This window comes from Rhipicephalus microplus, chromosome 6 (genome assembly GCF_043290135.1).
Source record: "Rhipicephalus microplus isolate Deutch F79 chromosome 6, USDA_Rmic, whole genome shotgun sequence".
Classification (NCBI taxonomy): domain Eukaryota; kingdom Metazoa; phylum Arthropoda; class Arachnida; order Ixodida; family Ixodidae; genus Rhipicephalus; species Rhipicephalus microplus.
This window is the reverse complement of record NC_134705.1, coordinates 118,864,043-118,886,077: the sequence shown is the minus strand read 5'-3', so window position 1 is coordinate 118,886,077 and position 22,035 is coordinate 118,864,043. Positions and strand designations below refer to the sequence as shown.

The 22,035-nt window shown below is 43.2% G+C and overlaps 1 protein-coding gene across 1 annotated transcript; it reads left to right on the top strand.

Annotated features, from left to right (window-relative positions):
* The first annotated feature begins 1,134 nt into the window (after window positions 1-1,134).
* LOC142765454 (uncharacterized) lies at window positions 1,135-21,186 on the top strand. The gene is made up of 9 exons (XM_075866486.1): window positions 1,135-1,254; window positions 4,612-4,723; window positions 6,345-6,567; window positions 8,398-8,548; window positions 12,419-12,534; window positions 13,842-13,953; window positions 17,155-17,322; window positions 18,304-18,420; window positions 20,480-21,186. Exons 3-9 carry the CDS (start codon window positions 6,437-6,439, stop codon window positions 20,648-20,650), a joined length of 966 nt encoding a protein of 321 aa, XP_075722601.1. The 5' UTR covers window positions 1,135-1,254; window positions 4,612-4,723; window positions 6,345-6,436; the 3' UTR covers window positions 20,651-21,186.
* The last annotated feature ends 849 nt before the right edge of the window (window positions 21,187-22,035 follow it).

Sequence of the window (22,035 nt, the reverse complement as noted above, 5' to 3'; positions counted from 1 at the left end):
CAGACAGACAGAGAGACAGACAGACAGACAGACAGACACACAGACAGACAGACAAACAGATAGACAGAAATTTATGCCATAATCTATGGTCTTTAAGTATAGAGAGCTCCGTAAAGTATCACGTTGTGACAGTGACAGCTACTGTTAACACGCAATACCAGTCCTAATTTACGTTTATTCTCATTCCATTAGCGGCAGCAAGGTGTGGGTTGTCATGACTAGCAGCTGTCTGGCCATCGCATTCATCTTAGTATTCCTGGTCCTCTTCGTCTTCGGGAACGATGGTGACTATGTTTTCTTTGTTCTTGCTATCGAAAACCACGTACCTTAGAATAATTCTAAAGCTTAGAACCAGGCCGTTATATGGCTATTGCTACCAGCGCCGCCACGGTGGTCTAGTGGCTAAGGTACTCAGCTGGTGATCCGCAGGTCGCAGGATCAAATCCCGGCAACGGCGGCTGCATTTCAGATGGAGGTGGAAATGTTGTAGGCCCGTGTGCTCAGATTTGGGTGTACGCTAAAGAACCCCAGGTGGTCGAAATTTTCGGAGTCCTCCTCTCCGGCGTCTCCCGTGGTCATATGGGGGTTTTGGGACGTTAAACCCCATATCTCATCCAATCAATCAATGACTATTGTTACCATTCCGCGGTAATCGATGCTTTACTAGAAAAGAGGACTCATGCGACCGGTGCAACAGCAGCACTCTTTAAAAAAATTTAGATATTTGTATTAAATAAGAAAGAAATATCCGCCGTAAATGGTATTCTTCTCTTCATCCACTATACACAACTACTGCACTTTGGAGCCCTTTGGTGCCTGTAGATAGTGATTTCCAGTGAATTCCACAACGCCAACACTGCTCCAGTACATGACGATGCTTCAAACTAAGATCTATCTATCTATCTATCTATCTATCTATCTATCTATCTATCTATCTATCTATCTATCTATCTATCTATCTATCTATCTATCTATCTATCTATCTATCTATCTATCTATCTATCTATCTATCTATCTATCTATCTATCTATCTATCTATCTGTCTGTCTATCTATCTATCTATCTATCTATCTATCTATCTATCTATCTATCTATGAAATATGTTTTGTTCCAGCGGAAATAAGCGATGAAGACGGTTATGGTGGCTCTAGCGCTCTCAGCGGAGGCAGTAGTGGTGGAGGGGGCGGTGGAGGTGGAGGCTCTCCCATCCCTGAACTATTTGTGCCTGAGGCACTTGAAAGTCACCCAACTGCCGTAAGTATTCACATGTTCACCAAGCTGATCCCATTTTTAGGCATCGGTAAAACACCAAAGTGCGTCATGTTTTTGAAGAGGTAGTTAAGCTTATATTGTGCGTTGTTTCAATACAAGGGCGAAGGATTGATTGCTGCAGAAACAAATTAAAATGTTACGCAATTAACGGCAAGCAGGTCGGAACTTTCAGCGCACACCTCCAGTAGAAAGCATGCACAAAATGAGCATACACAACGTGAGCGCGGACTAACGACTGTTTCAGCTCGACACTTAAAGCACGCTGTTCAAACAAAAAGGAAGACGCACAAAATGAACGCTCAAATCTACGCAGTAGAAGCGAGAACAGTCACAGTCCTAACTTCTTTGTTTGTGAGCAACGGGCTTCTTTCGTAACCGTGGCCGCGGCAGTGAGCGAAATCACTTCGTACTCTTCCGACTCATGAGTCTGATGAGTGTGAAGGATAGGATAGACGACGGAGCTGGCGATGCCGGGAGCATGCCGATAACTGCTGATGGGGAATGAGAGACAGAAGACTTAGATGGACAAAGCACGCAGTGATGGACCGGTGTTTTCTACTGGAACTTGCCAATCACAGCCAAATGTCAATGAGACACAGAAGACTCGAATCAGACACAGAAGCCCACAGTCCGTTTTGAGTTAACGCGCTCGCTGCAAATTTTTATGGTTCAACAAGGCGCAGGAAAAGTCTCCCACCGACACTACCTTGAAGGTTGAAATCCAGTGCCTATATATACGGGGTGGCCAGTGAACGGTTGTGCAGCGTGAACCGTCCCCTTTGTTTTTAAATCAAGGAACTCGCTAGCAGACACTGTCTGTGTCGGCGTTGCGTGGTGAGAGGAAAAGCGTACGAGAGGAAAAAGACGGGGAGGGGTCTACTATGCGTATTGGTGGTGTAAACGCTGCTGGGAGGGATGCCTAGAGGAGAGTGAACGGTGGGCGAGGAGAAGCAGCGTGCGTCGGCCTTGCGAGGCGAGAGAGTGGAAGCGAGGGAGAGGAGAAAAGGGCGCTCATGCGCTGTAAGGATAGTCACGCCGCACACCGGATTAAGTTCGACCACAAGACTCTTCGCATCTAGAATCCACACGATCAGTAGAGGCATCGGGGATGCGACGAAGACACCAAGGGCAAGGTCTGGCAGGTGAACGGGACTCGCTAGTCGGCTGAAAGACATGGCTAGTTGAAATAAAGATGACAACTACTCGCGAGCGAACAAAATATGCACGTGGTGCCAGGTAATGTCAAATATTTCCTTTGCTGCCAGAAAATATCACCGCACTATTGGCAAGCGTGAAAGACCGCTTTATAATTCAAGAAGCGTACGGCGGAGAGCTAGTCGCTTAGACACTAAAAATATAAATTACTACATTCAAGAGACATGAAGAAAGGTGCTTCCAGATACTGTTAGTCTGTGCTGGTCTCATCCCCATCTGTTTTCTTGTGTCCCGTTTGCAGGCGCAGTATTATGTTCTGCGCTTCATAAGTTGGTTCAGCCCCTGCCCCAAACTTCTAAGAAAAAATGAAAGGGGAGGGTGAGACTGGCTAAAAGGTCCCCTTGTGCTTTACCCTCATCACTCCCGTTGCATGCGTGGATAGATCCGATGTTTACAAGGCACATAAATTGGTGATGTGACTTCCAAGTTAGCAATAATTTTACACAGAACACCAAACTCCAAGGTCCTCCAAAAAAGTTTATCTATTACTAAGCATTTTTAAGAGAACAAGGTAAAATAACTTCGGAATGACATTTTAGTGGTATTTTTTTTCACTTCGTTCTCAGGCAGTGCCGGTAGCTGTATCTCTTGTTGTCTCTTATTCTAATCATTCCTAAGCAAAATAAATTATTCAAGGACCCTTGGGAGAGCAAGTGAAATTGTGCTGCGGTTTTGTTTTCAACGACACTCTAAGAAAAAGTATGAATTATACTCGGAAAAGTTCTGCTACAGAACAATAATCGTCGTCAGACTTGCTCGCATTTCTTTTCTTGAAAACCCAGCCCTGGACACTTTGCTGTCGGGAAGGCTATGCCACACTTGTAACGTGCGCGCCGTTCGTGACCGCAAACACAGGAACCATGGTGATAGCGCGAGGAAAGTACTTGAAGTAGATGACGAATACTGTTGTCTTGCAGAGACACTCCATGGTCAAATCACATGGGTCGCGAAACATGGACCGAAAAGTGTGGGAAACCTATTGCAACAGGCATCAACGCCCGCGAATGGTTGTTGCGCGACTAGGTGAGGAAGGGACAATCAAAAGTAAATACTCAATTTAATTTTTTTAAAATAGTCATAATTGTATATATGATAAAGTTAACTAGCTATAAACTTACCTTACGATGTGTCTCACCCTTGCATAAATAGTTGATTTTCTCGATTTTTCGTCGAGTGTCAGAAGTGGGGATTAAGGGGCTTATCCAGGCGATTGGCTATCAGAGCTTGCGTTTTGTTCGGCGTGTTCTTTGGTTCAGAACGGTGCCAGGTCAACGAGGCATCGCTCACTTTTTCGTGGTTGTTTCATGTGTTCCTTCAGTACTTTACTTATATTTTATGTGCTCTTTACTGGTGTAACATTCAAAAGCTGAACTAGCTCACAGAATGTGTAAATGGCCACTCCTGTGACAGCCGACTGCTTTCACTGGTGCACGGCCGGCATGCATTCGGCTTCAGTGATGGTGAACGTGTTGTGCTCTCCGCTTTGGTGGCGTTGAAGCAACGAGACGCTGTACTGTACGGCTGACAAAGCTATATTTTCAAAGCTGCTGTTTCGCTGCAGTTGTTTTCGGCGATTGGGCATCGTGAGGTTTCGAACTAATGTGCTATTGCGCTCGTAAAAAGTTGTCTCACACTTACCTCGGCGAAGCTTTTTGGGCATGTAAGTACATCATTTGGATAATAGAACAGCTTTGCTTGCTCAAGCTTTGTGTTTTTTCTCTTCTCCCGCACGCATTTAGCCAGCCACAAGACAGAATAAAAGCGCGTATTAAGAATGACACCTGAAAGGTCGGCATTTAAGGAAAAAATCCATTTCGTGCAATGTAGGGCAAATGTGTGAGGTCGCAAACGCTTCCGGTTGTGACGTCGTATTTTATTCTTCATTTCTTGTTTGCAGTTAGTTGGCTCCTCCTCACGTAGGTTGCAACGGTGGCACCAGCTGCTGACTACTGAATCCATGCGCTTTTATACATATAACTTGGACACTCCCCAAACACTGAACTTTTTTAGAGTGATAAAAAGATCACTATCAGGGGGTCGTGCAGGTAAAGATAAGTTTCAGACGGCAGACAACTGTACAGCATTGCGTGCTCAATGTCTTAATTTACCGATGAAATTTTCCAGGTTCTGCCGACGCGTGCTCGTACTACCCAGCGCAACGAAAGCCACGCAACCGAGACGACCAAAGGCGAAGTGACCTGGCTCACCCAAGCCACCACGCCAGCACCTACTACTTGTAAGGAAAGACCGAACTTATGTCGCGAATGACATTTTGTACGCAGAATTCCGACGTAGGCTGATCCTGCAGTAGTAACTTCGGCTATCCAGTGTTATTCTTTGCCTTCGAGGTTGTTAGTCTGCGCCGGTACCGTCTACATCTTTCTGGTTGTGTCCTGTTTGTTGGCGAAGTTTTATGTTTTACGATTTATGAGTCGGTTGAACACCTGCCCGAACTTCTGAGAAAAAATGAAGGGCGAGGGTGAAAGTGGCTAAACAGTCCCCTCGCGTCCTCCCCCCATCACTCCCGATAGATGCGTGAATATATATATGGTTTCTAACAACATGTACTTGGGAATAATTTACCTAGATGGCTTTGGTGATTTTCACAACAAATCCATGAAGTGAATCACGACGAGTGGGGCGAAGCATCCGTCCATTCATCCTTGTGTCCAGCCATCCATGCTTCCGTCCGTCCACCCGTTCGTGCGTCCGCGCCTCTGTCCGCGCGTCCGTCAGTCTGTTGTCCATGTACGCTTCTGTGCGTCCTTCTGTCTGTACGTCCATCCATCGAGAATCACAGCACATTCACAGAGGGAGTTATGATGAGTATATATATATATATATATATATATATATATATATATATATATATATATATATATATATATATGTCTTTCTGTTTGTCCGCGGTAACGGTGATTTCCCTAACGGCACCAAACAATACCTCAAACGGCCAACTCCATCCGCAGTGCCTGCCAATATTTCTCAAGCATCAGCATTCACACTTGTGCAACTATTGCGCATATATAAAGCACCATTACACCACCTTGATGCTCTGTATGTGTGCTTTCTTACTAGAGAAGGCACACATAAGTCATTCCAATGACCATAGTGTTTATCACGCTGCGCTGACAGTGCAACGCGATGCTGAAAAAGACAAGTGTTTCCAACGCTTCGTTAACACGACACATATCTGTGTATGCAGCATAGACAGGCGTGTCGATTCTGATTGAAAAAAGAAAGCGATGTGGCACATGGGACCTATGCATTGGAGCATTTGTAGAGTGCAGATTGTGTTATTCTTACTCGCTTATGGAGTGCAACCGAACACGAATAAATGATGTGGCTCGATATTTATCGGTGAGAATGGCGATTCCTTTTCCGCACAGAGGCGATAAAATGTAAATGTGGCACGACTATCATCGCGATCAACACACTGCGCACATCAAATGGCGTAGCTTGGCGTGCGAATTCGGACACCCCCGCAGTGGGTGCAAAATTGCATCGGCCTGCCTTCTGAAGGCGACATGGCTAAATTTGACAGCGTGTGCTGCGCGCGCTCGTTTTTTTTTTCTATCTACCAGACTGTTAGTTTAATTGCTGGTTGATTATTCCTAAAATTTTGCTTTTTCATGCTTCTGAAAGCTTGTGTACTTTCGTAACTTTCATGTTAAAAAGATACCCTTCCGTGTCGATCAATAGCAACTTCAAAGAGATCGTCCTGATGCCGTACAAGAGTACTGATCCCTGTAGAAGTTATCAGGACGGTAGCTCATCTTGGCTTCAAAATATTTATATAACAGAACTCTTTTTGAGCACGTTCCACGAAATACTGTTCCAACGTGTGCTTTGTGCAGCCACAACCACGCCGCAACCTCTTCTGTGCTCGGTCTCCGAGACGGCCACGCTGGTTTCCCTGTACCCGGACGACAACCTGTGCGACATCGTTATGTACACGCACGTTCGCGCGAGCAAGAACCAAATTTTGGCGGTTGACGACATGGACAGCTACACGACGTTCACCACTGTGTGTGGAGTAAAATACTCGAAGACCACCTGTGGAATTTCATTCGACGCTCGGTGAGTGCAGTTTGTGTACAGACAGGAATACACAAGATTTGTTCGACATGGCCGGATTTTAACATGAAAGTGACCGTGTCCATACCGGCTCCGCTTAGAAGGTTCCATCACGCATATGACTTTTTAAATGTATACTAACAGATCGCCAAGAAAAAATTAAGAAGAAAAGATTCTGTCACACGGAGTCGGACCGGAAACCTCTCAATTCAAGCGGGCGGCTCTAGCCATTATGCCAAGGAGTGTGCGTTGTCGATGAAGCTAACTGCAAGTCATTCATATATATATATATATATATATATATATATATATATATATATATATATATATATATATATATATATATATGTTTATTTATTTATTAGGCACTACTTAGGCGTATGCCCAAAAGTGATCGATGTGTCATTCGCGCGTCAACAGAGAGCACCGTAGTGCGAGGAGCAAGCAAAGTCGTGTGTGCGAGAAGCCCGGGGAATCTTGCATAGCACCTCTGCTTGCGGTTTCTGTGTTTCCATGGCAACCTTGGCCCTGGCTGCCAAGTGCGACCAAGGTTGCTCGCACAACAGCGGAGGTGGCGTACTCTTGTCGTTCTGCTTCCCCGCGAATCTGCAGCTTCGCGGGAGAGTGTGTAAGCGATTCATAATGGAGCGAACTGCTCTGAGACAACAGAGCGCGCAAACTCTCTCGCCGTCGACCAGTGAAAGTATTAAAGCAGCTTGAGTTGGTAGAGCCAACGCCTCTTCTATTTTTTCAATGCCAGATGCGCTCAATTCAGCCTTTCACCACCATCTACTCTAGCCCTTTCCTGCTCTCGCATATCGCTTAGCCTCCGCGTTTGCTTTGCGGTCGTGGAAGGAGCCATCCAAGATTGGCCCCTCGAGACGGAAATCATATGAAGTAATTTGTTGGTAAAGCTGCGTACAGATTTGTAGCGGAGGGAGTTGGGGAGAGGGGGCGTGTTGCATTCTTTGTGTTCACAGTGTAGCGTGTCACCGTTCGTGGCGCTGTGCGGGCAACCATTGGAGAAGCATCACTGCGACGCTGCTGCAGGTGCTGACTGTAAGAGCACTGTGAGGTGGTGGCAGGGTTGCTTCGAGCCACGAGGAAGGAGCACGAAGGAAGAAATCTGACAGACACGTGATATTCGAGAGGAAAACACGTCTATCGCACCTCCGTGGGAAAGCCCTCAGACGCACGTGTGACTCAAGCAGCGCTACCCATCGCATCACAACCACTGCCTCAAACTAAGGCGGACTGATGGCTATACCGTTGAGGAGCACACGTTTAGACTCGCTCTCTGGATTTCGTGCCAAATGGTTGTACCCCCGTGATCTCCGACGACAGCACAGCTCTGGCCGACTGGGCTCGCCCTACGCCATCTCCTGACGGACAAGAGCTCTCTCCGAGTGGTGCCCCGTCCTCAGACTCCTGCGACGGCCCATCTTTCTTATTTTCTCTTTACTTCCCTCTCTCGCAGGCCCTGCGCCTCACTCTTTCCTGCCTTTCTCTCTATCTCTATACCTTTTATTCCTATCATTCTAATCCCTCCTTCACCCCCACCCCTCGTGAGCTACTGTTGAGGGGCCCTCCCCCCGAGAGACAGTTACGGGCTTCACTTTTCCCTTCTTTTCATTTAAAATCACCCCCTCTCCCCACACTAGCACTGAAGCAAATGAAAGTTTCGATGCTAAAGCTTGGACGATGAATACCTAGAACTGGGGAAACGTATGGCAGTGGGTACAAAAAAAAAACACAAAAACATGCTATTGCATGTCGCACTTATGCGTGGTGATTCGCAGAGGTTTTGCAGGAGTTCCTTGTGTCTTTTCGCAGCTTTGTCAAGGCCTCGCAATTCACGAGTGACATATCAGAGGAGCTCGCTCTCTTACGGCGGCAGAACGTCGTGCATTTAGGCATCCTCAACATGTACGACTACGACAACAGAGTCCTGGAGGCGTCCTTCTACGTGGAGCCTGCTCTCGATGTAAGACGCATTTAAAAGCACCGACTTGCCGGCTGCCTTCACTACTTCGTAGTGCTTAGGGATAGTTATTAAGAGAAAGCAATTAAGATGATCAAATACAGACACTGAAATAAAAAGCACAGCATAAATGCTTTATGGTATTTTGAAATAAGAAACATATAAATGGATAAACTGTATTAATACAAACAGAGCACTATTTGCGCAGTTTGGTAATTGTTGATTCCTTTTTGTGTTAACGCTGGTCATTGCATCACCCGAGATTAATTGCTAGACTGTTTGTTATCGACAGATCAACCCTATTCGTTCGACGGTGGCAGAGGCAACGCCCAATGAGGAATCAGGAAATATATGGCATGATGTGTTACAGAGCATGCGGTTATAAGGACCCGATACCACTCCAAGTTTAAAGAAAAGATAGTGTATTCTTTCTTGCTTTTACACCGGCAGTTGCTTTTTCTCGCTATTTATTTCTACATAAAACATGCCCGCAATGCCAGCACTATGTGTTGAGCCTATCAGGATAAGGCTTTCGGCAATACCCTATTATCTTTGTTTTCAAAGTAAAAAAAAAATGCCCGAAACGAGGTGAAACGAGCTTATCACGAGTGATAGTCATGCGAAAAAAGGCAGTACGGCTGCACAGCAATTAACAACCTTATACCCTCGTATGCGAACCTGTTGATAATACTAATATTAAAACTTAAGTTTACGCCCTAAAACTAATGATGTGATGATGAGAGACGCTGTAGTAGAGAGCTCCGGAATTTCGACCATCTCGTGATCTTTAATGCGCACTTAATACAATGCACACTACATGGGCCTCTACCATTTCGCCTTCATCAAAATGAGACCACCCTGGCCGAGATCGAACCGGTCACCTCCGGCTTAGCAGGCGATCAGCCCAACCACTGATCCAACGTGGCGGATGTATATGCAGCAATCGAGAACCTATTATGACGTCACGCAAACAGACTGCTGGCTTCGTGAATCGCGTCTAAAGAAAGAGAAAGCCAGAAGAGAATGGCGCACCCATTCTTCGTATTTTAGTATACTAATGTTAGCTTTAAGATTTTGGGAAATGTGAAAATGAACTTTAATTAGCATGATTTTCAAAGACACACTATAGAGGAAAGAGAAAATTAGCGTATTTGGAAAATATAATTCCGCATTCCCGAAAATGTCACTTATACCGTTAGACGACACTTCGTTAGTGAGCAAGCCCGCGAAAAGAAAATGCGGCTGGAGACGCCACCTTGAGATTCCCTCACTAAACAACTTGACGTATGTGTACACAGGAGATTTTTATGCAGTCTACGAGATCCTACGTAGTTCCTAATAGGTAAAATTCAAGTGCTTCCTCATCTGTGGGTGCCATAGATTTAGCATACGATGTTTCATAAAACTTCATCTAGCCAATGTCACGCAAATACGATACATTTTGTTATCAGTGACGTCACGTGCGGAGATTTGGGCACAAAATATCAGTATGAAGCTTCAACATTGATTTTATTGTTATTTAATGAACCTATGATGCAAAAATTAGACAGTAGAGTGTTCAGAGTGCACTTCATCATTCTAAAATAATTCATATTTCCACTTTTTTGTCCCCTTGAGCATAGAGTTTCCTATATATACACTAGAGTGAACTCTGGCGCTAGTGTCTAAGGGAGTTTCAACGCACGGCGCTTCGCCGAGCATAGTACAAGGACTTGTCCAGTCTTCGTACTTCTGGCTCCGTGTGTGTTTGTGTGGCGTGGAGCTGCTTTCTCACGAAACAAAAATAAGTAACTGTTCAGTGGTTGCGCTTCACCACCTTATACTTTTAGGCTTACCGTTTCAAATCAACTAACGAAATTGAAAAGGGTTCGTTCTTTCTTTCGAAACAAAACCTAAACACAGAAATTAACGAAGCCACAAGTGCCATTTGTCCCCCGCAAGTACGAAGACTAGGCAAATTTGTTTACTACCAATCATTCCCATGGTAGCGGAACGGTAGCAGTGCCAGAGTCCCCTCTAGTTAATTTTAGAAAACTGTGTCCCTATGAGCTTGTTGGCTGGAACAAGGCCCCAATATCAAGAGGGCTTTATTTTGAAACGCTTGATATCATCCCTGTTCAAACAGTTCACGTTTACAGGTGTCGTCTGTGTCAGTCACAGTTCCACGAAAAGCCACTTACGACGGTTTGAGCCGACGTGAGCTGTGCGGGAATTACGAGACGTAATGCGGTGGTGATGTGCCTCACTATGGTAGACTACAAGGCTCCATGAACTGTTGCGCGGTAAAGGTTCTGGCACATAAACGGAGTACTGGACATCGAAAACACCCCGTGTAAACATTATTCCGCCTCAGATCTGCGCTTTCATTCGTAACGCTTTGTCGAGTAAATTTTAATATCACAGGTTGTACATCCCAAACCATGATTAGGAGACGTCGTTGTGGAGGTCTCCGGAAATATTAGGCCATCTGGCGGTATTTAACGTGCATTAACATTGCACAGTACAGGGGCCTATATCATTTCGCCTCCACCTAAACGCGATCATTACGGCCGGGAGCAAGACCACGACCTCCGGGTCAGCAGCGAAGTACCATAGCCACTATTCCACTGAGGCGGATGTCGAGTAAATTTCGAGCTTAGAAAATGCTTATTAGACCAATAATTGAATACGCGAAAATTGTCTGGGATCCATTCACGATGACAAACATATCAAATATTAAAAAAACTTCAGTGTTTAGCTGTACGGTTTATATCTAATAAATATCGATGGACAGATTCCCCATCTCAACTGTGTGCACTAGCAGAGGAGGAGGAGGAGGAGGAATAAATGAGGAAGGACAGGGAGGTTATGCACTAGCGGAGCTACCCACAATTGAAGCTAGGACAAAACACGAAACACTTAAGTATCTTCACCTCAATATTGATAACCGTGTTTATGTAAGGTATGCTGAATATTTCAGTATTTTTCGTACTAAAACTTCTAGGCATCACCATTAAATACTTATTCCTGCACCTGCTGTTTCCACCAATTGTTTTAGGTATAGATTTTTTCCAAGAGCTATCAATAGACGGAATTCGTTGAGCGATGAAGCATTTCAAGCTCATCTATAGATATGTTTTTAAAACACCTATAGCACATATCCTCGTTCATAATTAATGATGCCTTTTTTATCTCTGCATGGTCTAGTGCATTCAATGATTAAGTTCTTGGTCGCGCTATTGGTTGCGTTTTTTTGATGACTTCATTATTGTCCTTTAATTTGTTACTTCTGATTATATTTGTTAGCTATGTTCTGTTCTTAGAAGGTTCGCTATTTTTTCATGTACTTTTTTTTTTCACTCCTGTAACATCCCTATGTAAGAGCTGACAGTAGTCGTAAATAAATAAATAAATAAATAAATAAAATAAACAAATAAATAAATAAGTAAATAAATAAATAAATAAATAAATAAATAAACAATAAAATTTTACCTGTCCTTCCTTGCGTGCTGAGCGATCAAGCAGTGAGCAGCTCGACAATTTCAAGAAAACTATACTATAACATAGATGTCGGAATGTTTACAAGAGAGACTGATGTGATTGCCGCAACACATGCCTTAGTTTTCACTGAAACGTTCAAGAGCGCGAGTGCAAAGAAATATTTAGTTTTTCGGTATCTGTGGTAGTGCGTAATTGTACGAATTGAGATGGATGAAAGTCATTCTTTTAACAACTAAACAAAAACGAAAATGAGAAGTGCACTCGACCATGTTTACATCTTGTGGTTGTCTGCGTTTCTCGCGCGGTTAGCCACGATGAATAAGCGCCGATTCACCCATTGTTCAGTCCCACTTTCGAATAACAGTTTTCTTTGTATCCATTTTCATTTACCAGAGAATAACGAGGCTGAAGGCACCAACGTCACGAGTTATTTATGGAATCGGCTTCTTCTTCTACAACAAAAAGATCTCCTGGAACAGACTGCAGGTTCTGATCCTCGCGTCGAATGCGTAAGTTTTAGCAAAGCTTGAATTTAGGCTAGTTTGTGTACGTCATTGTAATGTTGCGCTAAGGGGGAAGGTACGAAGATGTCATGAAACAAGAGGACAGGACAGGTGGTGCATGCGCAAACTTTCAACTCTTGTAAGTTGAAACTCACAAATCTCAACTTATCTGTTTAAACTATCAAGTCAGTTGAAAGTTTGCTTACCATTTGTCCCGTGCTATTGTTTCGTACTTCTTTGTACCTTTCGTTCGTCGCAACCACAACACACTACGTAAGTTCTACATCACGGACATCATCAGCTGATCAATTGAAATAACCAATGCCTCAAGAATCGTGTTAATGCTTCCCTGTTCAGTTTTATTAAGGCGCAAGTGCAGAGAAAGTCAAAGCACGGATAAAACAACATGCGAATGAACAACTGCATGGATGGCTGAATAGGTGAGCTGAATTTCATAGACGTCTTTCTCCATAGTCGTAACAAAATGAGGAAACCGGAATGACATGCCCGAACTATGAGATGAAGATGACATTCCACTGCAATCACATCTCCAAAATGCAGATGTGTTCGTAGCGAAATGATAACATCAGGGTTAGGCACTGAACATGATGGCATAATACATATTCTGCAATAATCGTCATAGAAAAATAAAATATCAGCATACTTACAATAAATTTATTGTGACTAACACTGCGGAATAACTTGACGAGCTACGCAGACTGTGCCGTCTTAAAATAACTACATGTTTTGTTTGTCCTACTATCTCAATTCCTATTTTACTTTGGATTTATTGAGCTGGAGAGCAGGATTGTAGATTATTCGATAAATATTTTTTTTACTTATTTATACAACATTTTAAATTGCTTGATGATTATCGTACACTGAAATCTCGAGCATTACAGGTTTCCCAAATGCAAAAAAGTAGCGCTATGGCTCCTCTCCTTCATTAATCTAGATATTTTCGTCAGAACGCACCCGTCGAATTGGTCTCTCCGTAGCTGTCTTTTCCCTACAGATACATCGGTCGCGTAATTTGTTTTCCATTCAGCTGCAGTTAAGTAGCTGTCTCATCGAGACCGTTCCTCGCATTATTGTGTTTGGTATACGCATTGCCTTGGTAAGCAATTTTTCTACCCACTGGCTTAAATTTCTTCGCTCGTCCTTATATACCACGGCCCTCCGCAAGAGAGTTAAGCAGGGGGCTAACTAATCTCCATAACTCATAGCTCAGGCCCCTTGTAGAACAAGTTATTGTGAAAGGAACGTGTGAAGCCATCTTTTTGGTCTATTTTGTTAACCTATTTTGCATGCAGGAAGGACATCATCGTTGTCATCACCTGCGTGTTGAGTGTGCCCAGCGCCAGTGCGTGCATCGCTCTGCCACCGACGACCTTTAGGAGCATCAGTGACTACCCGCCCAGATTCGTGAGTGTGGACTGTCACATAATGGACCCTTTCGTGCTAAAGAGAAATACGTTTTTGACAAAACTTTGACATAGTCACATATTACTGCGCTAATTGGCGTAACGTCTTCGATTCAGCAAGGCTTGAACTCGGGAAAGCTGGTGCAACATTTGAATGAAGTGGCCCTGATTGAACCGCAGGAAGGCCTACAGACAAAGAGAGCAAGCTAACTGTTTGGACAAACTTGCAACAGTTCATTTTGGTGAAAGGACGTCTAACGTTTTTTTACTGAAATTTTACTGGAACTTTAGGAGCATATTGTAGGCCTCTTCTATGTCTCCTTGGCGCATTGTGCCTTTTGCTCGGCGCAGTTGCATCAAAATATTCACCAGCAACTTTGGCTACTCTTTCGAAGAACTAAAGGCAGCCGTGTTAAAGTATCTCTACGGGCCATCATCAATAACAGTAACTGAGGTGTAACTATATAACTGTAATTTATACAAGAATATTTTACAGAAATACTTAAGGCTGCTACAGACATGCGTGCTAATCTTATTACCATTTTCTTAGTGAACCGCCCACCTGGCGTGCCTAAGAGGATATACCTGTAGCTACGGATACAATGATTAGCCAGCTGTGACAGCTAAGCACTATATTGACTGTTGTGATACATAACACATTAGACGAAGCATTCATGCTGTTCACTCACAACACTGTATTTGGAGCGCGCATATACAACTCACAGGGTCTCTTATGCATTGTGCTAAGACGACTCGTTGCAAAAGCTGCCTACTTTTTCTCCTCTCTCGATGTACTGTTCCCATCTCGCCCCTCTCCAAAAGCTTACTGCCCGTAAGGCGGTTTTGTACTGCTTCCAGGTTAAACGCAACTTAGTAATCCCTCGAAACATTCACACATTCACACTCACTTACACACACACACCACACACAGCGATTAAGTGCTGTGTGCTGCGTGTTATTCTTCAGTGGAAGCGAGTGTAAATGTGTGAGAGGTTTGAGGGATTCCTGTATATCGCTAAATCTACTTACAATATGACGAGTTATCAACCAGCCAAACTGCAAGATTGAACTCTGCCTTTCTGTATCCCCCTTGTTTTTTCGTTTCTTTTTTTTTTGTACTGCTTCCACAATGAGCTCACTACTAGCCGAGGGACAGTGGCGTGCTATGTTGGCACCATGTGATGTCATCGCGATGCCACGATAACAAGCTTCGGCTATCTTTGGCGCTCTGATGACGTCACGATGACGCCATGTGTTAACGGCATCATGTAATGGTATTTCACATCACTCGTGTCGACGGCGACGCCACCAGACGCCAACGCCGATGGTCAGTTTTCGTGTCTGAAGAGCATTTAAGGCTTTCGCATTATTATGCACCCCAAGTATGGCACCTACAAGGCAAGTCCTCCGGGCTGGACGATAGCTCCATTCAGGTTACAGGCACAAATGCTGAGCGCGAGACAGCCTGTCCTGAAGCACGTGTTTATCCACCGTGCACAGTACCGCAAGTGTAAACAGATGCTTAGAGTGCCAGTTGTAGAGGCTAATGAGGCGTAGGTAACAAGATCACTTTATTCATCGCCTAACGTAACTCCCTGAATGCCGATGCTTGTAATGTTAAGAATCAGCCGCCATCCAGAAAACTCTTCTTAGAAAGGCAACGCTGAGGGTATTGCAGTGTTCGTGTCTAACGAACATAGTAAATGCTGAAAAGAATGTGAGACCTAATGAGAGTGGGTACTTTCCAGTTCTTTGCTTTCTAGGGGAACAGCTAGAAAAGAATGCAATTAATTGGCCGTACTAGCAATTATATTTCATATATATGTCATAAATGTTCGTGATTTTTGGTGGCTGTGTTGACAATTTTCGAGAGTTATTGATACAAATGCTCCCGAGAATTGCGGAATACGATGATAAAATATTTGCTGATGTTTCTTTAACGCGTTTTTTGAGCACCCAAGGGCTTGATGGGTTAAATTAAGTAATGTTCTTGGTTTTCCGGGTGACACACAATGTCATTATTAAACAAGAATTTAAATTCGTAGTGGGCGCTGCTCACCCTTTGGAATTTATTCAGTTCATTGCAAAAACAAAAAATACACTTGAATGCATTCTAGCTCAGTGTCATTTCTGTTACTGCTACGTTTACAAAGTGCCAGATGTGTTAAATTCTACTTCTAGAGGTGTTCTAGTCACCAGGCATTCTACAACGTCTGTCGTTTCTGAATCCCATAAGCGCAATGTTAGTTGTGTGTTAGCCCTTCATAGAAGTGTGGCAGCTTGGGCTAGTTGGTATGACATGACAAAAGTTCAGCGCGGGAACGGAACGACGACACAGAGACAATAAGGACACGTGTCCTTCGTGACCTTCTTGTCTCTGTGTCGTCCTTCTGTTCTCGCGCTATAACTATCGTTAGCCCTTCAGCTCTGAAAATTTCGGGAGCAAGATAGCTCGGACATAAACTCAATAAGGTATGGTATCAATATGTTGGCGCCGCCTATGGACCGAGTTAGTAACTTCACAAAGAACTATGCCGTTAAAGTGTTTCGAGAAATGCACATATTCAAGACCGTTTACTTAATGTGGAGGCTCAACAAACACGCACAGAGCCATACAAACTGCCATTCCTCTGTTAGTATTTAAGAATGACAGTAATCCATATCAGCACAATTAATCGTTTAATCATTCACTCTGTCACAAAAGACTTGAAAACTTCATTCAGATGAGAAAGATTCACAAGCTTGATAATGCAAAATTATTGTTTTTAATTTGCGCGCTTGAACAAGAAGACCTTGCTCTTTTTATTCATGGAAACTGTGCAATACGATTCGGTTTGCTCATGCATGTATCAATATTACGCCCGAATGAACCAGTGCAGCTTCAGAGGAAGCAGCCTGCCTCTATGAGGGGCAAGCTTAATTATTCTGAACAAATTGAAGATCACAGTTATCCATCATCATTGTAATTGCGTATTTTTGGTCGCGCACTTGGTTCTTTGAAATTTCTAATTTGTGGCAGCAGGCGAACAACTCACAGAGTTCCCCACTGAGTAAAAAAAAAAAGAACTCACGAAGCTGACTAGTTTGACAACACTCGCCGAATTCCTGTTAACGACTGCCATTGCCCGCACGACGTTGTTTGTTCACTACGTTGTGGCGGAGTTCTCATTTTTCTCGCATTTTTCATCTCCAACTGGTACAGGACTACGTAGTGCAAATGGCTAACGACAGTTTCAAGCCCCCGAGCCAAGTTTTGGCCTTCGCCTTCCAGATGGGCACCCTCATCTACAACATGACTTATCCCCACCGGCGGCCCACCGACGCAGTATACGAGAACTGTAGCGGCTTCATTATCGGCGACAGTTCACAGGTTAGCCGAGTTCTATGAACTGTGTTGTGTCAGAGGATATCAAAAGGACGCGTGGTGGACAGAATTATTCAGAACCCTCCACTACGGCGCTTATACTAGCCTAAAGTTGCTTTGGGTCATTGGAACCCATAAAGAAACACAATTGAAGAGTTTCAATATTTATTTCATGAAGACCACCAGTATGCCATTCTCTCTTAATAAGAATAAATTTTTTTTAGGTTTAGTTGTGGGCAACCTTCAAGTTACCTTTACCCAAAAGATAGAGCGCTTTATTGAGCTATTCCGAGTGCCGTCAGGAAAAAAAATGAACCCCCCCCCCCCCTGAGAACAACTGTTACAATCTGACCTCCAACAAGCGTGAAATCTGACCCCAACCTGTTGTACAAAAACGCTTACGCTGATGAATACCAAAACAGGTTATAAAAACACTCTTTGCGAGTTCTTTCAAACGTTTATTCACAATATCACTGCAGCTACTACTTCTAGATCGCTCAAGTTTTGTTTGTCATTTCGCAATAGCGATGTTCCTTTAAGATACTAGCCATCGTAAACTGTGCCCACACTCTCTCTAACTAGCGCGCCGAGCGAGTTCCTCAGCGATAGTTGCGGTCTCCTTTGAGAATGGCATGACGTTGTGTTAGGCATACCAGCGTGATGTCACGTCATGGCCGCATACGCTATCCGAAACGCAAGATTTGTCTAACGTAGCGACAGCAAATAATGACGTTCGTACAAACCAGCCCACTGCTTGCTGGGCGTGGTGCTGTGCGGTCGGGTGAACGCTTGCCAAAATGCATAAAATGATTTTGAAATTTCGCAGCGTAATTTTCAATAATTACCCCAATTTAAATGCTTATAATTTCGAGCTTGTCTCCCTAGCCGGCACCTGCTTCGTGCTTTCATCTACTTCCGATTACGGTGGAGTCGGACATCTTTGTACTAGTAAATGAATCTTTTTTTTTTATAATTTCTTGCCCCTAGACCTGCGGAGCTGAGGAAGAGATTCTGACAGCTGAAAAGGCCGCCGGTAGCGTCGCTAATGTTCAACGGAGGACGCTGTTCTACACCTATGACACCGTTGAAACGATGAAAGAAAAGGTATATATTTTCACTCATATTCTTCTGCGATAAAAACTAGAAGCAGACAAAAATGTAGATGCGTCACAGTTCCTACTGCCAAATTACTTTATGACAGAATTTTATTCGTGTAATAAATAATTCCGACACATCGTCATATCTGTACTTTGTTTATAGGTGAAAAGGTATGTGGATACATGATGAGTTAGTAGAAGTGCAATAAAGACAACTTAGAAATATATGAAAACGTACTTGAAATCAACGCTGGAATATTTTAGTCTCATCGAAAAAGATACAACTGTGTCCGTATACCCATGGCACGCTTTGCTTCTTTTGGGACCAACAAACGCCAACCACTACATCTTTTGTGGTGGCACGCAAAGCAGATAATAAAAAAAAATAGTAACCAATATGCTTACCGGTGCGTGAGACTGTCGACGTTCTCAAGCTCGATGAGAACTTCCATCCGAGCGGGTTGTAGCTGTTTGACATTATCGGCGCTTCGAATCTTGTTAGAAATGATGTGGGTTATGTGGCGCAATTGACTTCAGGATATTTTCATAGGATGCTTCTGGTATTCGGTAAACACGTCCAGAAATAGAGAACGTACCACATTAAAAAGAATATTGAAAGATTAAAAAGAACAGCAAAATTTAAGTTTAAAGCTTGTACTCAAGATTCGGCGCACTCGATATTCCCGAGAAGCAGCGAAAATACAGAGGTACCACTCACACCAGCCCTGCAAGCCGTGTAGTGGGGCACCCTTGATTTATCTACGATCTATGCATTTTAAGAAATGATTTATCCAGTGATTCTATTGGTATGCAATAGGTTAGAATGGGCGTACCTATTTTGAATGAAGGAACGCACATAACATCCACGCTCTGCAGGTATGAGCAAGCAAACTTTGTGCGTGGTATCAAAGACGACCGCTAAGAGCTCATATGAATCAAGTTCATTAGATACTACGTGATTTTCACTGCTCTGACGCAAAGGATATCTTAAAAAAATCGCTTTCAACATTTGTATCCGTTACTTGTGTATTTCGTATATATGCACTAAATACTGGCTAATTTGATAAGTACATTTTTTGTTTCAATATTGAATGCACGTTGCCTTGGCTTTGTTTTTTTGTATTCTGGCAGCTATTATATAGTCATATAACGAGGAAAACTTTTACGCTCGTATAACAATAATTGTGCATTTTTAAGCAGCTTGTGCGGCTATGCATAGCGTGCGTATTCAGTAACAATAAAATTTGTTGAGGTTTATAGTCCCGAAACCACGATATGATTATGAGAAACGCTGTAGTAGAGGGCTCCGGAAATTTCTACCACCTGGGGTTCTTTCAAGTGCACAATATCAAACACACGGGCCTTAACTCTTTTCGCCTCCCCGGAAACACTGTCGCCATGATCGGTATTCGAACCCGTGACCTGGGGTTCAACACTATAGCCACTAGGCCACCGTGGTGGATGGTGGATTCAGCAGTTACAGCTTCCAGGATGGTTGTACCTGATTCTTTTCAGTAAAATGTTGGAGCTTTGCAGAGAAACACGCAGGTAGTGTTTAAACTTAAATTCATGCCGAAATTATTGAAATTCTGATTAGCTGAATGTTTAGCGCTGCTGAAATGAGGCACTAAGTAGTTGTAGCTGCACGCACGAAAATATAAGCTTGGGTTTCAGAAAGTTGGAATAATGAATTTGAATTCGACCTATTTCTGACTGCGACATGTCTAAGCATAAGTGATTTGAAAGAATATATGTCGGGATGATTTGTACTCTCGTTATGTTTTAGATACGAGCGTACGTGCACGACTTTTATTGCCTGAGAGGCTGCTTCACGCAGTTTATTTCTTGCCGTTGTTACGCATTCTGTCTCCGAGAAAATATTGATTCCTCGTAGTAATCGCATTTATATGGTTAATTGTTGAAATTCGGAAGTTGTTGATGGTACGCTAGTTCATCTCAAGCTGCCCGTGACACCTTTATTGCCAGAGGACCGCCAACTCTAGAGAAAAAATTAAGTTGAGTTTTAGTTGTAACAAAACCTATACTGCAATAGTATTTTTTTTCAGGCGGAGTTCGTCATGACTACAAACAGAAAGAGGGCCAACTTCACGTGGTTCCTGTTCAATGTGCACTTGACGGACATCTCCAAGAAGTGTCGCCCCAACGGTCCTTTCGAGCGGCTCAGAGAATTTAGAAAGTTCCACTACGACATTAGCCGGCGTCGGCAGACAGTATGAAACTCTCAATGCACGGCCACGTTCATTCGAACACCGAAGCTGGGCGTCTGTTGGGCTATTCCAAATATCACCGCAATGAACTTAGTTTTCTAACGTTAAGAGTGCCAACCCGTGATTGTCATATATTTTATACCGCCGAGGCGAAATAGTCTATAGATGTTTTGCACATTACTGCAATGCGTTCATAATGTGCTTGATTATAACATTACGCTTCACTGATTTATAGGTTTTATAAAATGAAGTAACGTTGCAGACCTCTTGCAGCGTGTGTTTGTCTTTGTGCAGTTTTTCAGCGATGTGGATATGTGGATTTCAGGTCGGACACCACAAAACGGGAGACCCAACCCGGCTTTCAAAAGCATCAGTGGATTACCGCTGTTGAGACAAGTTGTGTGGAATGTTCAGTGAATTTGACATTCTTTCATTTCCCTACTGCCATCCCCCATGGATACATCTTTCCCGGGGAGAAAGAAACGAATAAGACAGTGACGTCCCAAAAATTTGTAGTCTTGCCTAATAAATATATTGAGTGCTCAGACTATTCTACTTTTTGCAACAGAAATTATGATGTATGCTAAATTGTTTAATGGCAGTATTCTACAGAGAAACATTCTTGTTGACGGCACATGTTTTTAATTTTTTTCATTTGCAGATACTTCATTCCCCTCCTCAGGCCAATGCAGGAGTGAATACATTGGATAGTTTGGCATAATTTGAAGATTAAAAGAATAAGCAATTAACAATTACGCATTTGGACAGTCATATCAATGTGCACTACATATATGTTTTTGTTATGCGATAAGGTGGCCATCAAAATATTTTCATTGTAAGTCACTCAGATTCCATAGAATCATGCCATTTTCTTATTAAATTGAGCGTAAAGCATAGTTTCGTTTATTTCAGCTTTGTTGATAATTTATGATTCATTATACTCTGCAGTCGTTTACAATCAGCCCGCAGTACAAATTGGCGGCTCGGCAGAAATATGAATACCATTATTATACACTAAAACAATAGGATGCCTGGGAACTGAGTTATGCGGTACACTGGAATACACTGATAATTCTTCCTAGGCACACATTTATGCTATACGCCTTGTCTTATGTTTCTTAAGCAGCATGCAGCGAACGTTAGCACCTCCCACTCAGTACGCATAGCTAATAATTGTTCTTAAATTCTGATGAGAAACGACGTCAAATGCTTCAAAGAAAAAAAATGGCATAGGTGTGGCCTTTTGTATTCATCACCAATTCCCGCTGCTGAATAATGGCAGATAAACCAGATCTAAATCGATGTCTGAATGATTTCCGAAATACACGTTTACCTCACCCACACAATTGAACAGGCATTAATGCATGCGTGTCCGAAGCTATGGAAGCTAAAGT

Bases quoted from the DNA above. Each gene is read 5' to 3' on its own strand.
- LOC142765454 (XM_075866486.1), top strand. From the start codon at position 6,437: ATGTACACGCACGTTCGCGCGAGCAAGAACCAAATTTTGGCGGTTGAC. The intron at 6,568-8,397 runs GTGAGTGCAGTT...GTCTTTTCGCAG, and splicing joins GGAATTTCATTCGACGCTCG to CTTTGTCAAGGCCTCGCAAT. The intron at 17,323-18,303 runs GTTAGCCGAGTT...TCTTGCCCCTAG, and splicing joins TTATCGGCGACAGTTCACAG to ACCTGCGGAGCTGAGGAAGA.